General features: G+C 38.4%; 1 protein-coding gene across 5 annotated transcripts; it reads right to left on the minus strand.

Annotated features, from left to right (window-relative positions):
• Window positions 1–9,420: 9,420 nt before the first annotated feature.
• Window positions 9,421–11,888, minus strand: LOC104230940 (mitotic-spindle organizing protein 1B-like). Of its 5 annotated transcripts, XM_070149422.1 has the most exons (4): window positions 11,800–11,888; window positions 10,538–10,622; window positions 10,289–10,440; window positions 9,421–10,152 (listed from the first exon to the last, which is right to left on the minus strand). In XM_070149422.1, exon 4 carries the CDS (start codon window positions 10,142–10,144, stop codon window positions 9,923–9,925), a length of 222 nt encoding a protein of 73 aa, XP_070005523.1. In that variant the 5' UTR covers window positions 10,145–10,152; window positions 10,289–10,440; window positions 10,538–10,622; window positions 11,800–11,888; the 3' UTR covers window positions 9,421–9,922. The 5 variants fall into 5 exon arrangements, with proteins under 5 accessions (XP_070005523.1, XP_009782153.2, XP_009782155.2 ...); XM_009783851.2 differs by lacking the exon at window positions 10,538–10,622 and having other exon boundaries at window positions 10,289–10,427; XM_009783853.2 differs by lacking the exon at window positions 10,538–10,622.
• Between the last annotated feature and the right edge of the window lie 11,439 nt (window positions 11,889–23,327).

A 23,327-nucleotide genomic window follows, 5' to 3' on the forward strand; every position in this document is an offset into this window, starting at 1 on the left:
CTTCCCAAGTCATCCACCGCATCCTAGTTGGTGTGATCGCAGTCTCGACCAGGGTAAATCGCTGGTACACTGCCTCACCACTGCGGTCGCGGTAAAAACGTGGCAAGACCGTGGTGGTTACACACCATTCTGTAAAATGGGCATAACATTTTGCACAAAGCTCCGTATGAGTTCCACAATATATCGTTGGAAATCTATTTCAAAGGCCTACAATTTTCATGCTTTGAGTTTTTCCAAATTCCTTACACATTTTCACTAAACCCTGCTGGAAGACAGACCTTCTGCAAACTTAGTCGATTTTGTCAAATCTTATGCACCTCACTTTCCATCTTGATTTTAAAACAACTATTTTCACCCATAATCATCCCTATGGGACTTCACATGTTCAAAATATAACCTTTCTACTCCATTAACTCATTCATACCTAATCCAAATGTGTGGGGTGTTACAAGTTATGCCATAATTGAGACTCCTCTACTATATAAAGTGGAGTCCCCATCATTTATAGACACCTTACACTCACGATTATCAAAGAAATATAACATTTCCTAGCTTACATTCTTGTTCATCAGCTTGTTATATCTTTTACTATTCCGGCGTTAATCTGTTTTAAGGCATACGAGCTCGAGATCTCAATTACGTTACAAAGCAAGCCGGTTTGCTTTATATTATTGTCAATTTGCATAACTGGTTTATCAATTGATATTAGGTGAAATCATGTATCCTTAAAATCACATTATAAGTTTAATTGTTATTCAATTTATAAGGTAAACAAAGAGTTGTACCAATTGAGCATTTAAATTATGGAGTATCAAAAGTGTGTCAATTGATCTTCGGAGTTTCTCTCTTGACGTATCGGCAATGGAGGGAGAGGACCGATCGACCTAAGAAAAATAGTAGGAAGATTGAAGCCACCCCAAGGAATCCTAACTCTGTGACAAATGGGACGTCTCTGCTCCGGAATTAGTGGGTGGGATGGGGATGTTGTTGAGCTCAGCAAGTGAGCTTGAAACCAGAGAGTGCATGCACGGCTAAGAAGGGAATAACCTCTCATTTGGCTATTCGAAACGCTAGCAAGCTGAGTATCTGATGCTGAAAGTTTAATTTTCAAGCAGGTAGTACAAATTTTGAAATTAGGTCTGGTTTGCCAACTTGCAATTTCGGGGTTATTATATTAGTCACTTCATTCTTTTCTGGGCTCGATTTTACTGAGATGAGCTACCGAGTTGGTCTGTTGAGGTCGTCTCATCTGCTCGGACTTCAGCACAATAGGTATTATGGGTTTCATCCCAAGTAGTTGGAGGGTACTTCATGAATTGGCTTAGCAACTTTCTGGTCGCTCTTAAACCCTCTCTACTCAACCTATTCTGAAAGGCTGTGGTTGTTATCCCTTTGGACACATTTGGTAAGGACATCCTCACCTTATTGAATCAGGCGAGGAAGTCCCTTAGTCCCTCTCCTATGGATTTCTTGATGGTGAAGATGAAGTTTACTTTTGTTTTGGCTTTCTTGGCACCGACGTGCACTGTCACAAACATATCAGTCATTTCTTAGAACGTTTGTTAATGCTCCTCCATAGAGGCTTTTGCCGAATTCCTTCAGAAAAATGGAGGACACATATTCCTTGGTGAGGTCGTTGCCTTTCACGATGGTGACGTAATGAGGCACGTGGTCTTCGGGGTCGGTTGTCCCATTGTTTATCCTTAGATATGGAGGCATTTTGAAGGCCTTTGTTATGGCATGTGGGGCTACTTTCTCTCTATACTGATGGTCTACAAACCTCTTTTCGACTTGTTCTTGGTGTTCTTTCATTTGGTCTCTGAACGTTTTTTCTCATTCTCCATTTCTTCCATTCTTTTCTAAAAAGCAGCGAGGATACTATCACATGCACTGTCAGTAACATTGTGAGTTATACCTGGCATTGGAAGGTCTGGTTGATCGCCATATTCGTCTCCTTGTTGTACCGTTTGGGATCTCATGGTTTCTATAGTCGTGCATGGGGCTTGTTTGTTAAGCACGCTTACTAAGGTATCAGTCATCCATGCTTAGCTTTTTTATGGCAGGTGGTGTCACTTCTCCTGTGGACGTGGAAGCCCTTTTCCCATTTAGTTTCTTGTGTTGCAATGAGGGAGAGGCGACCTCTCACGCCTCGGGGAGGAAGAGTATGTCACATCATCGCCCAGTATTTCATAGATCTCGTTGATAGCGTTCATGAGGTTGCCCGGGACATCACCTGCCGCCTTAGTTTCGCTTCCTTGGTTACCTGCCATGTAAATTCTATATGTGCAGAGAAGGAGAAAAACCTTGTATATCGTTATGTTAGCAAGTCACGTGAGTTGTAGATCTAATGGAAACAAAAAGATTAGCTAAGAAGTCCCCACATGGGCCAAACTATTTGACCCAAAATTTTGATTTGGGTTTAAACAATTAGATTTAATAAAATAGAGTTAGTCTTAACCAATATTAATGTCCAAAAAATATATTAATTAATTTTGTAGCAAGATAGTACGTATATTATCTAAGTAGCAATAAGTGATGATAATACTAGCGATATTCAATGACCCAAAATGAAGGAGATAACACTAAATAACAATAAATAGAAATGAATGGAATTTAAGTAAATAAGAACATGTGACAACAACAATAATAATAAATCCAGTATAATCCCATAAATGGGGTCTGTAGAGGGTAGTGTATACACATACCTTATCTCTATCTTATAAAGGTAGAGAGGTTGTTTTTGATAGACCCTCGGCTCAGGGAACAGTGGAGATAAGATAAAGCAGCCAAGTAGCAAACAATAATAACAACAATGTAATATGGTAATGAGCGCGAATGACACAACATGTAATAATAAAGAACCATGATAAGATAATACAAAAATAATCCTAGTACTACAAGTAAGCCTAGGAGGAACATACTACTATCAGTCAACCTACATTGCTAATCATCGACCTTCACACCTTCCTATCGTGGGTCATACCTTCGGTAAGCTTAAGCAATGACATGTTCTGCCTAAATACTTCTCCCTAATACTTTTTTGGCCTACCCCTTCCCTTTCTCAGACCCGCCATTGACAACCCCTCACACCTCCTGACCGGAGCATCTATGTCTCTCCTCTTCACATGCCCAAACCATCTCAACCTCTCCTGCAACTTGTCCTCCATGGATTCCATTCCTACCTTGTCCCTAATAACTTCATTCCTAATCTCGCCCTTCTTTGTATGCCCACACATCCATCTCAATATCCTCATTTCAACTACTTTCATCTTCTGGACATGGGACTTCTTAACGAGCCAGCATTCATCCCCATACAATATAGTCGGTCTAACCACCACTCTATAAAGCTTGCCCTTAAGTCCAGGTGGCACATTCTTATCACAGAAAACCCCAAAAGCTAGCCTCCATCTCATCCACTCTCCTCCAATACGATGAGTAACATCCTTGTCGATCTCCCCGTTGCCTTCAATAATAGACCCAAGATGCTTGAAACTATCTCTTTTGGGGATGAGTTGAGTACCAATCTTCACTTCCACTTCTTCTTCATATATCCCATCGCTAAACTTGCACTCCAACTACTAAGTTTTTGACCTACTCAACTTGAAACCTTTAGACTCCAGCATCTGTGGGTGAGATTCGTGGGTATTCTTTATGACAATGATGAATGATGGATGAGCCTTTGAATATTCAGATTCTTCTTGGATCGTAGGGAAAAATATAGACAAGAATCTCAAGAAAAAGGTATATTTTGTATGTGTGCAATAGAGCAAGATTTTTCAGAGAATGTCAATGTGTTGTCTTACAAATGAATATTTCATGTCCCCTATAACTATGTCTCTTTCTATTTATAAGGGAACATGTGCCATAAAACCCTAGTAGTAAATATATAGAGAATATCCACTGGAATTTTCTCCTTAACCTGTCATAAAACTAGCCGTTATTACTCTGTTTAAGACGAGTGTTCATCCTCGACCTTGATCTACGTTGACTCCTCGACCCCACCTTTCATCTCTTATGAGATCACTTCGACCATGAACATGCCTTTTGTCGAAGTCATTCTCTGACACGTGGTAATCCTTGAAGGCTCTCTTAATGCTGATATGATCTGAACTTAAACTAAGATAATTTTTCACCCATACAAGATGGTCGGTGACTTTTGCCAACCACAATGGAAAATGAAGAGCACGAAACATGGTGTTTCTGAATTTTTACTCGTTCTTATTCTTAACTTTGAAAGGCTGATATTACATAGAGGAATTTTACGATGATCAAAGAAAAAAGTATTTCATAGGCCTCCAAAGTTATGCCCAAAGGAAAGAAGTAATTTGTAGATATGAGAAAATAGGGGCCCGTTTTTCCATAAGAAATTTTTCACTTTTTCCCCCAAAAATTTTACTATTTTCTTTCTTTTTTGGCAATCCACTAGGCATTGCCTAGGGCTAGTTTTTTATATATAAAAAATAAAAAATGAAACATAGTGTCAGGTGGTCTTACAACATGAAAGAAATAAAATACGATGATTACATAGAACGTATTACCAATATTGAGCACTGAACTCATTATTGATATCACATATGATCTAATATAACCATGTAGCTTCTTATATCGATGGTTCATTTTTTGCCGCTTTTCTTTGAGTTCTTTAGCCAATTTGATTTCCTTTTTGCTCCCTCTTGTGATGATTCTTGTTAAGTACCGTAGATAAATTTTTTCCTGTTTTGTCCAGCTATCCTGTTGAATTGAAATCAATATCCAAGGTGATCTATAGTTGTCTGCTATACGCATCCACCAAATTCTTTCCAAGTACCTTCTTCTCGTGACCTTAGACGCTGCCATGTTAAGAATTTTTGTGCCTGCATTATCGTGTATTGTCACCTTGAGTCGTGTTGAGACCATTGTATCAGTAGACATCTCAGAAGTGATGGAGAAATGCATGGCCATCATTCTGGTCGTAAAACTGATCCTACAGTATTGCAAGAGAGTCCTAGTCACAATTGTCATAGTTGTGCATGCCTCTTTTCCTTCTTCAAGGGAATGAGCACATAGTGCTAATACCACCCAATGAAGTCATAGTAGGAGCTAATACCACTATTTTCAGAATCGGTGTTTGGTCTTGAAAATTTTAAATTTTACTTGAAGATAAATTTCGCAATTTTTCGAAAATTTGAAAAACTCAAAAAAATTATTTTCAAAATTTTCATTTCAAATCAATCACAAAATTCAAAAATAGCTCCAAATTGTATTCATGTCCAAACACAACTCTAACTTTCAAACACCATTTTCACTTAAATTTTTTTCCACTTTTTTTTCGAAATTTTACAGTTGTTATGTCCCAACGCACAATATATATGCCATAGTATTTTCATACTCCTGTATTGGATGATTACAAGTCGATCAGTTGCTTTAGACTGAACACATACATGGCCACTTAAACTTATTAGATTTTTCTATTCAGCCACCTACAATAAGAGTTGTACCTATTGAGCATATCAAAAGTGTGTGAATTGATCTTCGGGGTTTCTCTCTACGTACTGTACCGGTTGTCACACCTCTTTTACCCGTGTCGTCGCAAAGGGGCGCGGATGGGGAGTTTTTCTAATTAAAGGATAACCGAAACGGAATTTGTTATTTAATTCAGAGTCGTCACTTGGGAGATTTATGGTGTCCCAAGTCACCGGTTGAATCCCGAATCGAGGAAAAGAATGACTCTGTTTAACAGTCTATGCACCAGAAATCCGAATAAGGAATTCTGTTAACCCGGGAGAAGGTGTTAGGCATTCCCGAGTTCCGTGGTTCTAGCACGGTCGCTCAACTGTCATATTCGGCTTGATTATCTTATTTTATACAATTATGAACCTACGTGCAGATTAACTGTTTACCACTTTGTTATTATTTATTCAAAGAATTGCAACGTCGTGAGAATGCATCTCGAAGTGCGCCACATAAATGTACCCGCAATTTTTGATACGTTCCAACTTCGTTGAGATTTGGATTTGGGTCACATAAATATGCACCCGAGTTTAGGAAAATAACATTATTAAATACGCGCCTAAAGACTAACGCGTTGTTATTTTGAGAAAAGCCGTAAAGTTCGCTATGCGGCCTGTCTCGAAATCTAAGCATTCGAAATAACTATCCGTTGAGGGCCCCGCAATTTGTGTATTCTTGTTTGTCGAGGCTCGTCTCATTCATTACTTTTTAAAGGAATTTGCAACTTCATGGACATGCATCTCGAACCACGTCACAATCAATGTACCCGTGATTAGCGAGACATTTCGACTCCGTTGAGATTTGGATTTGGGTCACATAAATGTGCACCCGAATTTAAGGAAGTAAATTATTAAAGTACGCGCCTAAAGAGACTAACGCGCGGTTGTTTTGGGAAAAGGCCGCGAAGTTTGCTAAGCGGTCGATCCCGAGTTCTAAGTAATTAATGCGTACATTTGTGAGGGCCCCGCAATCTGTGCGTTTTGCTAGGCGAGGTTCATCTCATTTATTTTAAAAGAACAATCCTAAAGTGACTACATTTTTATTAAGTTTGTCTCTAGTAGAAAACCTCCAAATTAATTACATGCTTAAAAAAGGACGTGATTTATTAGTTACTAGTCTAAGACAAATGCAAATGGGAAATTGTAATCGAGCTTGTACAAAAGGAGATTATTTCGTATCTTATTCTATAAGTGAATATTACCAAATCAATTGAAATTATAAATAGAAATACAGAATTGACGAACAATAATATCAAAAACGAAACTAATTACTCTTTACCAATTTTAAACCCACCTTACTAATTTCAGCTCAATTTATTTAATACAAGTGAAATTCAGGAATTCCAAAACACTTTCTTGTTTCAGCTTGCAGCTGGCCTCTAATCTCACAAATTATACTACGAAACAAAACTAAACTAATACGACTATTACATAATCATATTCCAAGATCCAAACAGTCCCGGTCCAGATTAATTTAACAGTCCAACAAACTCATTTTTAATTACATGAATCAGTTACCAGATGTTAACATGTTTTAATAAAAAAAAATCTCTCATACAACTTCGTTTCAGTCCACTTGCTACATACTAACAGGGATCTACCTATCATCAGCGACTGAAGAATTTAAATACATAAGTCATATTGAATCCAAAACAGAATTTCAACTCTTCACGTATATTCAAACTTCATGTTTTCAGCTTACAAATGCCAAAGTTACAGTTGTGTACCTGGTATTGCCAATACAAGAAGAGGAAGGTCAGCAAAGTAGTATGTAACACAGCAACAGCAACAATAACCAGCAACAACCAGCAAACGTAACACCCAGTGACAGATTTGAAAACCAACACGATTCCAGCACACTCAATGAAACAAGATCAACACAAACCAATGCAGACCAGGAATAACAACTCAAGAAACCACTTAAAAAACCTCAATTAAACGGAAACAAACTGATTCTGATTTTCAGTCGTAAAGAAGACCTCACTTTTCAGTATTTAGCTCTCAACCTATTAAACTCTTTTGGGTAAAAACTCAGCTTGTATTTCACTCTTAAACTTTGAATTTTTGATGTCCAAAATCCGTCCACCCTTTTTTTTTCCTTTTCGAATTTTTTTTTCAAAATTAATTCTCCCTCTGTATATCTAGTGTATCCATAGTGTAAATCGCGTGTATACCTCTCTCTCCACCCCCTCTTTTTTTCTTCTCTCTATCTATTCTTTCCTCTTTTTTTTGAACCCCCTTCTTCCTAAATTTTCTCTTCTATTTATAGCAAAATTTTCGAAATTTTCAGATTTGTTTTTTATTTTTTAATTAAAAGAAATCCCACTTACAAATTGCTTTTATTTTTTAGAAAAAGAAATCCCACCTTTATTTACTTTTATTTTTAAAATTCCAACTTTAATTACTTTTATCTTATTTAAAATCCCACTTTTTATTTTTTTAAAAGAGAATCTCACTTTATTTAACTTTTCTTTAAAAAAACAAACCACTTTCTTTTCCTTTTTCTTTTAAAAATGCTACTTTCATTTACTTTAAATTTTTTAAATTTTCAGATACCTTTATATTTATTTTTTAATTCCAACCTTCTTTTACTTTTTAATTTTTTTTAAAATTTCCACAAAACTTTTTATTTTTTTAAATTTTCTACATTCTTTTACTTTTTTTAAAAGAGAATTCCACCTATTTTTACTTTTATATTTTTTTTATTCAATACTTCCCTTTTTCTTATTTTTTAAATCATTCCCGAAATTTTATTTTTTTTAAAAGAAAAAATTATATTTTCGGATTTTGTTTTTTTTATAAAAAAAACAAAAAATAATAAAAAAAATATTAATAGTGATAATTCACCTTTAATTTTTTTTTGTATTTTTATCCTATAATAAAAAGTGTAATAAAGCTAAAATAATAGTAGGTTAAAATCCCCTAAAATATTTACATAAAGAAGTGATAAAAAATTAAATATTGTCAAAAATTAGGTGTTCACACCGGTGATGGGGGAGAGGACGACCTGAGAAAAACAATAGGAAGATTGATTAGCTAGTAGAAAGTTTATGCATTCGAAAGTCGAAATGGGGATACACATATCACAACAACAGTTGACGTGGAAGCTGAGTAGAATTATTTGAACATCTTGTTTTGGAGGAAAAAGTAGTTATTCTGTTTTCTCTATTTCCATCATGTTTTACATTTCAATTTCAGATTCCACTTGTATAAATAATAGTTTGTAATAGGGGGAACACACTTTTGAAGCTAATACAAATCATTTCTCTCTTGTTCTGAATTCTCTCTTGTTCTGAATTCTCTCTTGTCTTTTGCCTCCCTGTTGCGGCCAAACGCACACGTAAGTATACGCGGTCGTCAAGTAATAAAGTGACTAAAAGTCGGATGTCGAACCCATGAGGATTTGTGACTAACTATTAACTAAATTAGATTATCCTAATTATCTAAACAAGAATTAAACCTAGAAATATTTAATTTTAAACTAATCAAAATAAAGAAAAAACAAATAATGAACTTTGAATAGAGAAAGAGCAGATTTTTATGTTATCAATGTTATGAAAACGATCTAGGTTATGAGCTATCTAACATTCTTATTGTATTCTTCAATTAAATTGACTAACTATTTATCTAGCTTAATGGTTGACAGGGATAATATCGCTCATAAGAATCTGTCGAGTTCTTACTCGCCTATTCAAGCTAATCTAACACCTATATATCTATGGAATTAGAACTAACAAGAACGCATTCATATTTTCTGTACATCAACCAAACAAGGCAATTAGATATATGCCTATCCTAACCGTGAATCCATTCCCCGATGCCCAGGTTCAAGAACTTGTTCTACTCAATCCTATATGCAATCTAGAATTTTCACTTTCGAGATCAACTCTAGATTCGTAGATAGTATTTAATTGGTGATCAAGCAATCAAATAATTAAGTGAAGGATTGAATAAATAAACCAATATGATAAATCAAGAAAGCAAAATCAATATTCGAATAAAAATAGTAATGAAAGAACCACAACCCTAGAATGTGAAGTTTAGTTCCACGACATTGTAGCCAAACAACAAATCATACAAAGAAACATAAAAATTACAAAGTTTGGTGGAAGAAAAGATGAAACCCGATGATCCACGGCGGCTCTGTGCTTGTGTTTCCTCTCCAAAACGTCCTCCCCTCTCAAAATAGGTTTAGATTCGCTTTTATATGAGTTGGAGACATCCTACGGTCGAAATAACCGAGTCCTAATCGAAATAGGACACGTTTACATTTTGAGCGTCCAGGCCAGCGTGGGGCGCTGGCCCTGACGCTCAAATTTTATACCTATCTCTAAACCAAAGGTATATATATTACCATAATGATGGCTTTTTGTGCCCCTCTTGAGATTGTACCTACCACTTTCAGCAATCTAAGAGGATTGAAAGAAATCTTTCTAAGGTGCTGATGGAGCAGTTTTTGCGGCAGAAGAAGAAACTGATGTTTCTCTACAAAGCTCCTTAACTACAGCGGCCAAAGCCTCAGGGCTGAAACCCATTTCACAGAGAGCAATCAGAACGGATAGAGTGTGACGATCAAGTCCAGTGTCAAGAATATTCGACATGTGAAATACTAGATCCAGTGAATCCCGTGCATGGCGTGCAGCTTCTGGATCCATTTGAGAAACTGAAAACCCACAATCATCAACATGAGAGGGTGATAGCTATAGAATTATGTTTCACTTTGTTCCTTGTACAACAGAACTCATTAAAGTGAACAGAATAAGAAAGGAAGACTAATTCTCTGAAGCTGAAATATTTACCAGTATAATGAACTGGATCAGCTTGTCTTCTCTTTATCTATATCAACTTTCAAGAATGAGATGATCCTGAGTTCAAAATCTTTGGAACGCGAGAACGTATGGATGCACGACCAATGAATTTGGGATAATAGCAGTCGATCTGACAGGAAGGACTACAAAATATAGTCTATTCTCTAATAACAATCTTGGCAGAAACAGAAATTAATATACAATAAGAAAATTACTTATCAAGTTCTCTTACATACGAACCTTAAGTCAGTGGTCTATGTGAAAAACTGATTTGGATTTAAGGGATATTTTTAGATTTCAGATGGTCAGAACTTGAACTCTGCGGCTGCAATATATAAAGAAATTTGGTATATTGCATGGATTTTATGGTTTTCATTTTCTAGTGCTGAAAACTGATGAAGTAATGAAAAGCAGTCCATATTTTATGGAATTATTCCTCTTACTGAAAGTTTGAAGGAATGGAAAGAAAACGAAACGAAATGAAAGACAGTACATTTAAAGTCATAATACAACATTTTATCGTTCCTTTTCATTCCTACATTTTCTCTCCAAAAAGATAGGCATAGAGGACCTCAAAGGCAGATTAGTGCACCTTCAAAACTTCGGAGCCATTATTACATGAGAAGCAAATAAAATGCGTATTAACTTTTTATTTATATGACGGTGGAGCTTGAACCAGCTTGTGCGTAATTTTTTTGATCAAGCTGAGTATTATAGTTGTGACTCAAGCTTAGCATCTCTAGGATTTAACTTTTATTCCTCCACCACTCAACCATCCTCTTGGGGACAATAAAATGAATAATAACTTTTAAGAAACACAAAGACCAATATGAACTAATGCAGATGATATGTTTTTTAATGACCGAGAAATCCCAGAGGGCCGGTGGCAACTGGCGCACGGTTCAAAATTTGGTTCAACGGGTCCATCCCTCTACCATTTTTCACTTAAATACCAAGTTCTGTTTGTAGCATGAGTCAAAGTCGTGACGTGCGCCTAATCAACACATCACGAGTTACGTTCTTACCCCTAGATAGACCTGTGCATATTGTATGTAAAGATATCAATTATAAAGTTCTCTAAACATACAAACCTTAAGTGAAGGGTTGATGTCATAGACTAATATGAATATTAGGGATACTTTAGACTACTTCAATTCAAATGCAATTAGATTTTGAGGTGGTCAAAACTTGAATTCCGTGGTAAGTAGCAAGGTTTTGGTGAATTACTTGAATTTTCCGACTTTCACTTCTACTGCTCAAAACTCAGATATTACTGGTAATTATTCCATATATATGGCATAATTCTCTTCTTTTAACTAGTTAAGTTAAAATACAGTCATTATGGTTAATCTCCATTCCTTTCCTTTTTTTCTTTCTGAAATATAAACTAAGGAACAGTTATTGCACGAGAAACATATAAAATGCAAAACGAAAAAAGAAAACCTATTCATAATTCGAATTTACACTAAGAATCAATTGGAATAAAGAGACGGAGATCTTACAACTTGGTTGCGCGGCGTGTAGTGAGCCCGAGGGAGAGTACGGAGAGGAGAAGAATGTTCACTGGCCGAGAAAAAGTAAAATAAAATAAAAGCCGTGCGCGATTGAAGTCAATCGATTTTTGAGTACTAATTCGGTATTAAATGGTTTGTTCTCCTTCTAGCCCGACATGAAGATATTTGGGCATGTGGGTTCCACAATGGAATTTTTACATTCCTGTTCCATATACGAAATTATATTACCCTCAATGTTTAAAGTTTGATTTAATTACATTTAGTATACCTAATTATTAATTCTATACCATAATATATTTTAACTGTACAATTAATATATCGTATATCACTCCTTAATTAACGCTACCGTATATTCCTCCCCCAACCCCATGTTTCTCTCTCCCAAATCCACACCCTCACCCACGTATCTCCCCACACCCACATTTCAAACTCATTATTCACTCTACTAAAACCAGAGAAACATATGTAACACCCTTCCATTAACATCTAATTTCAAGCTTTTTTCTTCTAAAACAAGTCAAAATTGAAGTCAAATCTTCAAAGTTCATACACACATTTACCTTCAGCTTCAAATTTTCTCAATGAAGAAGAACAAACCTTCAAACAGACAAGAGAGCAACAATTCCATCATTGACAACCATTAAAAAGCTTTGAATTCAAATTTGGGTTTTCAAAAATCATTATTTGTTTTGATTGAGTGTTGTTGTAAATAATTGGGAATATGTTTTGAAGTTTATATCTCAATTTTGAGGGGTTTTGGTGAAGATTTAGACTTGGTTTTGGTTGAATTTCAAATTGAAATTCGAAGAAAAAGAAGAAGAAGAAGAAGAAGAAGAAGAAGAAGAAGAAGAAGAAGAAGAAGAAGAAGACGATGACGACATGACATACATTATATTGCAGCAATTGTAGATAAATTGTAGAAATATTGTAGATAAATTGTAGAGTGTTTTTTGCAGAAGATTTGTAGAAGTTTTAGTCGTTTTTAATTTGTGAAAACAGAAAACAAAGCATCTACAATCATAATACAAATAACCTACAATTTATCTACAAAATATCTACAAACTGGGTACATTGAATTTTAATATCCCAATTCCCATTCAATTGTAGCTTAATTGGTATTTTCGACATAATTGCGTTTTTTGCAGAAGATTTTGTAGAAGTTTTAGTCGTTTTGGATTTGTGAAAACAGAAAACAATGCATCTACAATCAGAATACAAATAATCTATAATTTATCTACAAAATATCTACAAACTGGGTATATTGAATTTTAATATCCCAATTCTCATCTAATTGTAGTTTAATTGGGATTTTCGACATAATTACGTTTTTTCAGAAGATTTGTAGAAGTTTTAGCCGTTTTTATTTGTAAAAACAGAAAATAAAGCATCTACAATCAGAATACAAATAATCTAAAATTTATCAACAAAATATCTACAAACTAGGTACATATTTGGAATCGACATGCTTCCCCTGAAATGTATGTTTCACATTTTTTATACATATTTTTGTCCAAAACAGTACTAAATCATCCACTTTAATACAATTTTTATACAATATTGTTCAACTTTCATACAATAGGTAAATGAATAAAAGATAAATAAATAAACAACAGTCTACAATTTTTTTACAATTTCTGCAATATGTTTTCTTCTTCTTCTTCTTCTTCGAGTTTCAATCTGAAATTCAGTCAAAACCAAGTCTAATCTTCACCAAAACCCCTCAAAATTGAGATATAAACTCCAAACCATATTCCCGATTATTTTCAACAACACCCAATCCAAACAAATAATGATTTTTGAAAACCCAAATTTGAATTCAAAGCTTTCAAGCTTTTTAATGGCTGTCAATGCTGGAATTGCTGCTCTCTTTTCATTTGCTTTGTATTACTGAAATTTGCTATTGAGAAATAGAGAGAGATGTAGAGAGAATTTCTAGAAACAAAGTTGTAAGGCCCCGTGAAAACTTGTACTCAAAACCGGGTAGCTCGTGGTGCTAAGTCCCGAATATATGTTAGGAATGTGTAAAATTAAGCGAGCCACGGTTCGGACCCTTTTGGTACTGATCTATGTTATAAAAACTCAAGAAATACTGTTTTCCAAAAAATGTGATTCTGCGGTCGAGAATGCGGTCGCATATCAGGTATGCAGACCGCATAATCGCCGCAAAGTGAGTCAGAGTGTTGGTCGAGTTTGAGGTTAAATATGCGGTCCGATATACGATCGCATAACCGATATGTGGACCGCATAGTCGTCGCATATTTCCCTTGGGATTTTTGAGAGGGGCAGTTCTGCGGTGCATTATGCGACCGCAGAACGGGTACTATGCAGACCGCATTTCTGTCGCATACCCAGGCAGTGTGTCCAGATTTTGGGAGAACTTTTGCGGTCCATTCTGCGGACCGCATTTCCACTCTGCGATCGCAAAGTGCAATCGCATACCTAACTCGGGCTCCTATTTTTCTAAATTTTAAATCCGACCCCTTCTTCAATAAAATACCCAACCCCTTATTTTAACATATTTTATGAACAAAACTAGAGAGAGGTGAGGGCATTTTAGAGAGAGAAGAAGGAACTCAACATTTAAATCATCCAAATCTTGCATCAATCCTCAAGAATCAAAGAACCCAATCATAAGTTCTTCATCTAAGAGGTAAGGTTCTATACCCTAGACTTTAATTTCAAGTTTGGAGTATAAGATGGGTTATTGAGGTATGATTCTTGGGTGTATTAGTATTATGTATACATGCATGTACAACTTAGGTTTATGGGAAGATTATTGAACATAAATAGGTAAACATTGGGTTAGGGAATGAAAGAAATCTTGTAAAAGAGATTAGAAATCAAGATGCTCAACTAGTATTTGATAAAATCTCAAATGAGATAGAATTATGAATATCTTCCGAATTTGTGTTCAATTTTGTTATATCCCGAAGTAGATGGGCATGGCTAGAATTTTCGGAACGTTGTAGTAACTTAAGGAAAAGCTCTTTGAGGTATGTATGGCTAACTTTAACTCTTGTAGAATCCCCTTGTTATGACGAGCATACGGTATGTGTACCTTTTATGAAAATATGTGAATTGATTGACTTAGTTGACTTCCATACCACCAAGTTATATGTGATTGTGAGAAGTGATTTGATGTGCCTATCTTATTATGTGCAAAGTTTGTAAATGCTTGAGGATGTCGACATGGAAGTATGTGTTAACCGATGAAAGAATCTTAATGTGTCCAAACGTGGGAATGTGTATAGTGGCGTAAATAAATGGCAACAAACCAAGTGTGTGTGTGTGAATATGGTTATGTGGAAAGAGCTGTGTAACAAATGATAGAAAAGAAATCGTAATTGATGCAATTGAAACAACGGTGGTAATATCATCGGTGACTTGTTGTGGGAAATTATCGTTGTGACTTGAATTGTATACGGGTTATCGTATATGATGGAATTGGTATTGATGTTTATGAAAATTCTTGTAAATTGTTGTTGTTGTGAAATGATATTCTGGATGGCCTGAAGCCATGTGATTGAACTGTGAACTACTGTTGTTGTGTGAAATGTAATTGTCCGGTGGGATCGGGTTGTGCACTGCAACACAAAGTTATAAGGTGTGGGTTGTGGTGATAAGGGTGAACGAGGTAATAAGGGTGGAAAAGTGATCTAAATCACTATTGAAATAAAAATATGTGAAAGTTGTGAAATCATTGATGTGATGAAATAATGTTGAAAGGGGAAAATGAGAGATTGTGGAGTTTGTTTGGCTTTGGTTGTTCAATTCATGTGCATTTGATTGTTGATTCTATTACTGTTTGTTATCTGTGTATTTCTTGATTTTACTTGGGGTAAAGTTTGTTCATACATACCAGTACAATTCAAATGTACTGACGTCCCTTTTGCCGGGGGCGCTACATTCGTGTTATGATTGTAGGTGGTCCCATAAGAGGTACTCCAGCCCACCGACAGTAGCACTCCTTCACCTCCTTTTAGCTGAATTGGTGAGCCCCTTTCCTCTCGCGGCCCTGTGTGGCTCATGCCGCTTATCCTCCCGAAAATTTTATTTTGGTATTTGCGTAAGGTATAGCCGGAGCCTTGTTACCGGCAAGTATTGTAACACTCTTTTGTATCTCTAGAGGCTCCGTAGACAGGAAATGTGGGTTATGTACTTATGTATTTTGGGCAGTATAACTTGTAAACCACGCTAAGTAACTATATATGTTATGTAAATCTCGTAAGAATGTGTTTAAATTTATAAATGGCTATTTCACTTGGTTAATGGGTAATGGAAATGTAGGGTATCACGTGGAATAGGAAAGGCACCCAGGTCCGCTTGGCTGGGGGCTACCCGGTCGAGCACCGGTCGCGCCCCTCGGTTTTTGGGGAGTGACAAACTTGGTATCAGATCCTAAGGTTTTAAAGTGTCCTAGGATGTCTCGGAGCCGTGTCTAGTAGAGTCCTCCTTATCGGTGTGTTGTCGACCACATCTATAAGTTGGAGGCTACATGGGCATTAAGGAAATTACCTTCTTCCTTGTTACTCTATATCGTGCGGTGAAGTGAAAAGTGGAAGTATTTACATCTAACTCGTGCTCTGTTCCAAATTTTCAGTAATGGCACCTAAGAAGAGGGATAGACTCGGCCTCGGGGCCAATGCCACCCCAAGTGTGGTTGTGAATCATGTACCTGATGCTGTGGGTGAGAGTGACTCCCCGGTCTTGAATCTATCTGGCCCATCTATTCCAAATCCAAGTATTCCTGTTCCAGCTGCGGCAGAGGGTGCTACCATCCCTCCCGCTGATATTCCTGATCTTGATGCAATTCCAGCTTCCGGTCTCGGGGTTTCTGATAAGGACCTTAGAGGAGCCATCCATATGTTGACCCAGTTAGTGGTCGCTCAGGCCCAGAGATCTCATGACACCCATGCGCCCCCTAGCGGACAGGGAGATTCTGCCAGCTCCAGAGTCAACCAGTTTCTGCGGTTGGCCCCTCCAGAGTTCACGGGCACAGACCCAGAGGCCGATCCGTAGGATTTCCTTGATGAAATGTATAAGACCCTTCGAGTGATGAAGGCTATAGAGACGGAAAGGGTTGAGTTGGCTTCATATAGGTTGAGGGGAGCAGCGTATTCGTGGTTCGAGATGTGGGAGGATTCCCGTGGGGAGGGAAGACCTTCGGCTAGATGGGATGAGTTCGTAGATGCATTCGTGGACCACTTCTTGCCAGCCGAGACAATGGCAGCCCATGCCACAGAGTTTGAGGTCCTCAAGCAGGGTAGTATGAGTGTTTGGGAGTACCACATGGAGTTTGTGAGGTTGTCCAAGTATGCTCCTTAGTTAGTGTCGACCATGGATGCTCGAGTTCGGCGATTCGTTCAGGGTCTTAGTCCTTTGGTGGTGAATGTGGCTGCTATAATGGCCTTACACTCAGATATGAATTATGGGAAGATTGTGGGGTTCGCTCAGGCCACAAAGGCTAGGAAGTTGAAAATACGGGCAGAAAGGGAGAGTAGCAGCAGGGCCCGATCAGCGGGTCACTCAGGGAGACCAGTTCTTAGGAGAGGGCCATCCTAGTCATATGCCCAGCCCTCAGCAAGCACACCGCCATCTGTGCACAATTATCAGCAGAGTAGTCACTTGAGATCAGGTTCAAACAGTAGGAGACCCATCATTCCGATCGTCCAGTAGGGAGATCACAGCAGCAGGGGAGGGCTTCATGCCCCAAGTGTGGGAGGTTCCATTCCGAGACTTGTTATTTGGATATTCCGGTGTGTTATAGATATGGGGTGAGAGGTTATATCCAGCGGGACTGCCGTGCGCCCAGTTAGGGCATGGGTAGGGGATTTGCTCAATGATCCGGTTCTTCAGCTGCCACATCATTCGTGCGTCTTCCAACCCCAGCAGGGCGCGACGTAGTTAAGGGTGGAGCTCGTGGTAGAGGTATACCCAGCCAGGTTTACGCCTTGAGTGGTCGCCAGAGTGCAGAGGCCTCCCCATATGTTGCTACAGGTATCTTGTCTGTTCAGGCCATTGATTGTTATGCTCTTATTGATCCGGGGTCCTCTTTGTCTTATGTCACCCCATTTATTGCTTCAAGTTTTGGGGTAGAACCCGAACAACTTCATGAGCCGTTCTCTGTATCGACTCCAGTTGGTGATTCTATTACAGCCATGCGAGTTTATAGGAATTGTGTTGTCATGGTATGTGGTCGTGCTACCACGACCGATCTTATTGAGCTTAAAATGGTGGATTTTGATGTGATTATGGGAATAGACTGGCTTTATTCGTGCTTTGCTAAACTTGACTGCCGAACGAGAGTCATAAGGCTTGAGTTCCCTAATGAGCTGGTTATTGAGTGGAAGGGAAATGGTGTGGTGCCGAAAGGTAGGTTTATTTCCTGCCTTAAGGCTTCGAAGATGATTAGGAAGGGGTGTATCTACCATTTGGTCCGGGTGGCGGACACCACTTCAGAAGTGTCTGTCCCCGAGTCCGTGCCAGTCGTGAATGAGTTTCTTGAAGTGTTTACGGATGAGCTTCCAGGGATCCTGCCAGATAGGGAGATTGATTTCGGGATTGATGTATTTCCAGATACGCGGCCGATATCTATTCCACCATACAAAATGGCGCCATCGGAGTTAAGAGAGTTAAAGGAACAACTGAAGGATTTACTAGAAAAGGGGTTCATACGGCCAAGTGTGTCACCGTGGCATGCCCCGGTTCTTTTTGTCAGAAAGAAGGATGGGTCGCTCCAGATGTGTATTGATTATTGGCAGCTTAACAAGGTCACCATCAAGAATAAATATCCTTTGCCTCGGATAGATGATTTGTTCGACCAATTGCAAGGTGCGAGATTCTTTTCCAAAATTGATCTACGGTCCAGGTATCACCAATTGAAGATCAGAGAACAGGATATTCCTAAGACCGCTTTCAGAACTCGCTATGGTCACTTTGAATTCTTGGTCATGTCTTTTGGGCTAACCAATGCCCCGGTAGCTTTCATGGATCTTATGAATCGGGCCTTCAAGCCATTTCTAGACTCCTTTGTGATTGTTTTCATTGATGACATCCTTGTTTATTAGCGGAGCTGGGAGGATCATGCCGATCAACTCAGGGCAGTTCTGCAGACCCTTTATCAGCACCAGTTGTATGCTTAATTTTCAAAATGTGAATTTTGGTTGGAGTCCGTTACCTTTCTGGGCCATGTTGTTTCCAGTGAAGGAATTCAGGTGGATCCCCAGAAGATTGCAGTAGTAAAAGATTGGCCTAGACCCACGACCCCGACGGAGATCCATAGCTTCTTGGGTTTAGCGAGGTATTATCGGAGGTTTGTGGAGGGATTCTCTACCCTCGCCTCCCCTTTGACTAAGTTGACGAAGAAAGCAGTTAAGTTCCAATGGTCCAACACTTATGAGAAAAGTTTTCAGGAATTGAAGTCGAGATTGACCTCGGCGCCGATATTGACCTTGCCGGAAGGCACAGAAGGATTTTTGGTTTATTGCGATGCCTCCAGGGTCGGTTTGGGGTGTGTGTTGATGCAACATGGGAAGGTTATAGTGTATGCTTCAAGGAAACTCAAGAATCACGGGAAGAATTATCCGACGCATGATTTGGAGCTTGCGGCAGTTGTATTAGCCTTGAAAATATGTCAGCATTATCTTTATGGGGTCCATGTGGATGTGTTCTCGGACCACAAGAGTCTCCAATATTTGTTCAAGTAGAAGGAGTTGAATTTAAGGCAGCGGCGATGGTTAGAATTGATCAAGGATTATGATATGGATATTTTATACCATCTAGGGAAGGCGAATATGGTGGCCGACACTCTCAGTCGGAAGTCCATGGGTAGCTTGGCTCATTTGGGAGCGGATCAGAGGCCTTTGGCTCGGGAGGTTTATCAATTGGCCAGTCTGGGGGTTCATTGATCCAGCATTAGCACAGATGAAGGAGGCAGTTTTGAATAACAAGACTTCGATATTTTCACTCGGTAGTGAGGATGGTGTATTACGATGTCAAGGTAGGCTATGTGTTCCAGATATGGATAATCTTCGGGGGAGGGTAATGGCGGAGGCTCATAATTCCAGGTATTCTGTGCACTCAGGTTCTACGAAAATGTACCGTGATCTCAAGGAAATTTATTGGTGGAACTGTATGAAGAGGGGTGTGGCGGACTTTGTATCTAAATGTCCGAATTGTCAGCAAGTAAAAGCTGAGCACCAGCAGCCCGGTGGGTTAACTCAGCTTATGGAAATACCATTGTGGAAATAGGAGATGATCAACATGGATTTCGTGGTAGGGTTACCTCACACTCAGTGCAAGTTCGACTCAATTTGGGTAATAGTGGATCGACTCACCAAATCAGCTCACTTCTTGCCAGTCAAGTCCACGGATACTGCGGAACAATATGCTCAATTGTATATCAAGGAAATAGTAAGGATTTATGGCACTCCACTTTCTATTATCTCAGATCGAGGGGCCCAATTCACAGCTAATTTTTGGAAGAAATTTTAGCAAGGTTTGGGTACTCAGGTGAATCTCAGCACGACTTTCCATCCGCAGACTGATGGTTAAGCGGAGTGGACTATTCAGACGCTTGAAGATATGTTACGGGCTTGTGTCTTGGATTTCAAAGGTAATTGGGATGATCACTTGCCACTTATAGAATTTGCTTACAATAACAACTTTCATGTTAGCATTCAGATGGCCCCATTTGAGGCATTGTACGAGAGCAGATGTAGGTCTCCGATTGGATGGTTCGAAGTGGGTGAAGCAGAATTGTTGGGGCCAGATCTCGTGCACCAAGCTATGGAAAAAGTTAAAATCATTCAGGAAAGGCTGAAAGCTGCTCAGAGTCACCAGAAATCTTATGCGGATATTCGTCGAAGAAAATTGGAATTCCAAGTAGATGATTGGGTGTTCTTGAGGGTATCTCCTATGAAGGGAGTCATGCGATTTGGGAAGAAAGGGAAGTTGAGTCCTAGATATGTCGGGTCGTATCGGGTCACTCAAAGGATAGGACAGGTGGCCTATAGACTGGAATTGCCCCCTGAAATGTCATTAGTGCACCCGGTGTTCCATGTGTCTATGTTAAAGAAAGTAGTTAGAGACCCATCCACCATCGTGCCAATCGAGGCTATCGAGGGCAATGAAGAGTAATCATATGAAGAAATTCCGGTCGTTATTCTTGATAGGCAAGTTCGCAAATTGAGAAACAAGGAAGTTGCTTTAGTTAAAGTGCTATGGCAAAGTCAACAAGTCGAGGAAGCCACATGGGAAGCGGAAAGTGAAATGAAAGAAAAATATCCCCATCTATTTGAACAAGTCTAGTAGTGATCGTGCAAACTCTTGTCTCGAAGTAAACTGATGTTGTGTTCAATCTGGTGCAAAGACACCCATATTTTTCCCTAAATGCTTTACTATTGTAACTCCTCAAGTTGTGCAAGAATTGTATGTGTTGTGATTAATTGAGTCATGCGCAAGCCCCTTTTTGGTAAATGAAAATTTTGTAAGAACTCATGTGATAAGTGAATGATTAAAGGCAGTGTAGATTGGTAATGATTAATTGGAATACGTATAGTGTATTGGAGTGGTTGAACTGTATGGAACTCATTGAAGTGGCCAAATTATGTGCAGGTGTTGAGTTAATGAATTGTATACCAGTTGTAGGGATAATAGGGATAGCGAAATGGTGCTTGAAAATAATGTTTTGGGGGCTCTCTAACAGGTAGATAAGTCTAATTACAAAGGGAACTCTGGCGTTTGCATATCATATTTTCAAAACCAACCGATTTCCAAAATCCTCATTTTGAGGACGAATGATTTTAAGTAGGGGAGGATGAAAGGCCACGTGAAAACTTGTACTCAAAACCGGGTAGTCGTGGTGCCAAGTCCCGAATATATGTTAGGAATGTGTAAAATTAAGCGAGCCGCGGTTTAGACCCTTTTGGTACTTATCTATGTTATAAAAATTCAGGAAATACTGTTTTCCAAAACATGTGATTCTGCGGTCGAGAATGCGGTCGCATATCAGGTATGCGGACAGCATAATCGCCGCAAAGTGAGTCAGTGTGTTGGTCGAATTTGAGGTTAAATATGCGGTCCGATATGCGGACCGCACAGTCGTCGCATATTTCCCTTGGGATTTTGGAGAGGGGCAGTTGTGCGGTGCATTATGCGACCGCAGAACGGGTATGCGGACTGCATTCTTGCCGCATACCATGGCAGTGTGTCAAGATTTTGGGAGCACTTTTGCGGTCCATTCTGCGGACTGCATTTCCGCTCTGCGATCGCAAAGTGCAATCGCATACCTAACTCGGGCTCCTATTTTTCTAAATTTTAAATTCGACCCTTTCTTCAATAAAATACCCCAAACCCTTATTTTAAAATATTTTCTGAACAAAACTAGAGAGAGGTGAGAGCATTTTAGAGAGAGAATAAGGTACTCAACATTTAAATCATTTAAATCTTGTATCAATCCTCAAGAATCAAAGAACCCAATCATAAGTTCTTCATCTAAGAGGTAAGGTTCTATACCCTAGACTTTAATTTCGAATTTGGAGTATAAGATGTGTTATTGAGGTATGATTCTTGGGTGTATTAGTATTATGTATACATGCATGTACAACTTAGGTTTATGGGAAGATTATTGAACATAAATAGGTAAAGATTGGGTTAGGGAATGAAGGAAATCTTATAAAAGAGATTAGAAATCAAGATGCTCAACTAGTATTTGATAAAACGCTCAAATGAGCTAGAATTATGAATATCTTCCTAATTTGTGTTCAATTTTGTTATATCCCGAAGTAGATGGGCATGGCTAGAATTTATGGAACATTGTAGTAACTTAAGGAAAAGCTCTTTGAGGTATGTATGGCTAACTTTAACTCTTGTAGAATCCCTTTGTTATGACGAGCATACGGTATGTGTACCTTTTATGAAAATATGTGAATTGATTGACTTAGTTGATTTCCATACCACCAAGTTATATGTGATTGTGAGAAGTGATTTGATGTGCCTATCTTATTATGTGCAAAGTTTGTAAATGCTTGAGGATGTCGACATGGAAGTATGTGTTAACCGATGAAAGAATCTTAATGTGTCCAAACGTGGGAATGTGTATAGTGGCGTAAATAAATGGCAACAAACCAAGTGTGTGTATGTGAATATGGTTATGTGGAAAGAGCTGTGTAACAAATGATAGAAAAGAAATCGTAATTGATGCAATTGAAACAATGGTGGTAATATCATCGGTGACTTGTTGTGGGAAATTATCGTTGTGACTTGAATTGTATACGGGTTATCGTATATGATGGAATTGGTATTGATATTTATGAAAATTCTTGTGAATTGTTGTTGTTGTGAAATGATATTCTGGATGGCCTGAAGCCATGTGATTGAACTGTGAACTATTGTTGTTGTGTGAAATGTAATTGTCCGGTGGGATCGGGTCGCACGCCGCAACACGAAGTTATAAGGTGTGGGTTATGGTGATAAGGGTGGACGAGGTAATAAGGGTGGAAAAGTGATCGAAATCA

Source organism: Nicotiana sylvestris, chromosome 6 (assembly GCF_000393655.2).
Source record: "Nicotiana sylvestris chromosome 6, ASM39365v2, whole genome shotgun sequence".
NCBI classification, from domain to species: domain Eukaryota; kingdom Viridiplantae; phylum Streptophyta; class Magnoliopsida; order Solanales; family Solanaceae; genus Nicotiana; species Nicotiana sylvestris.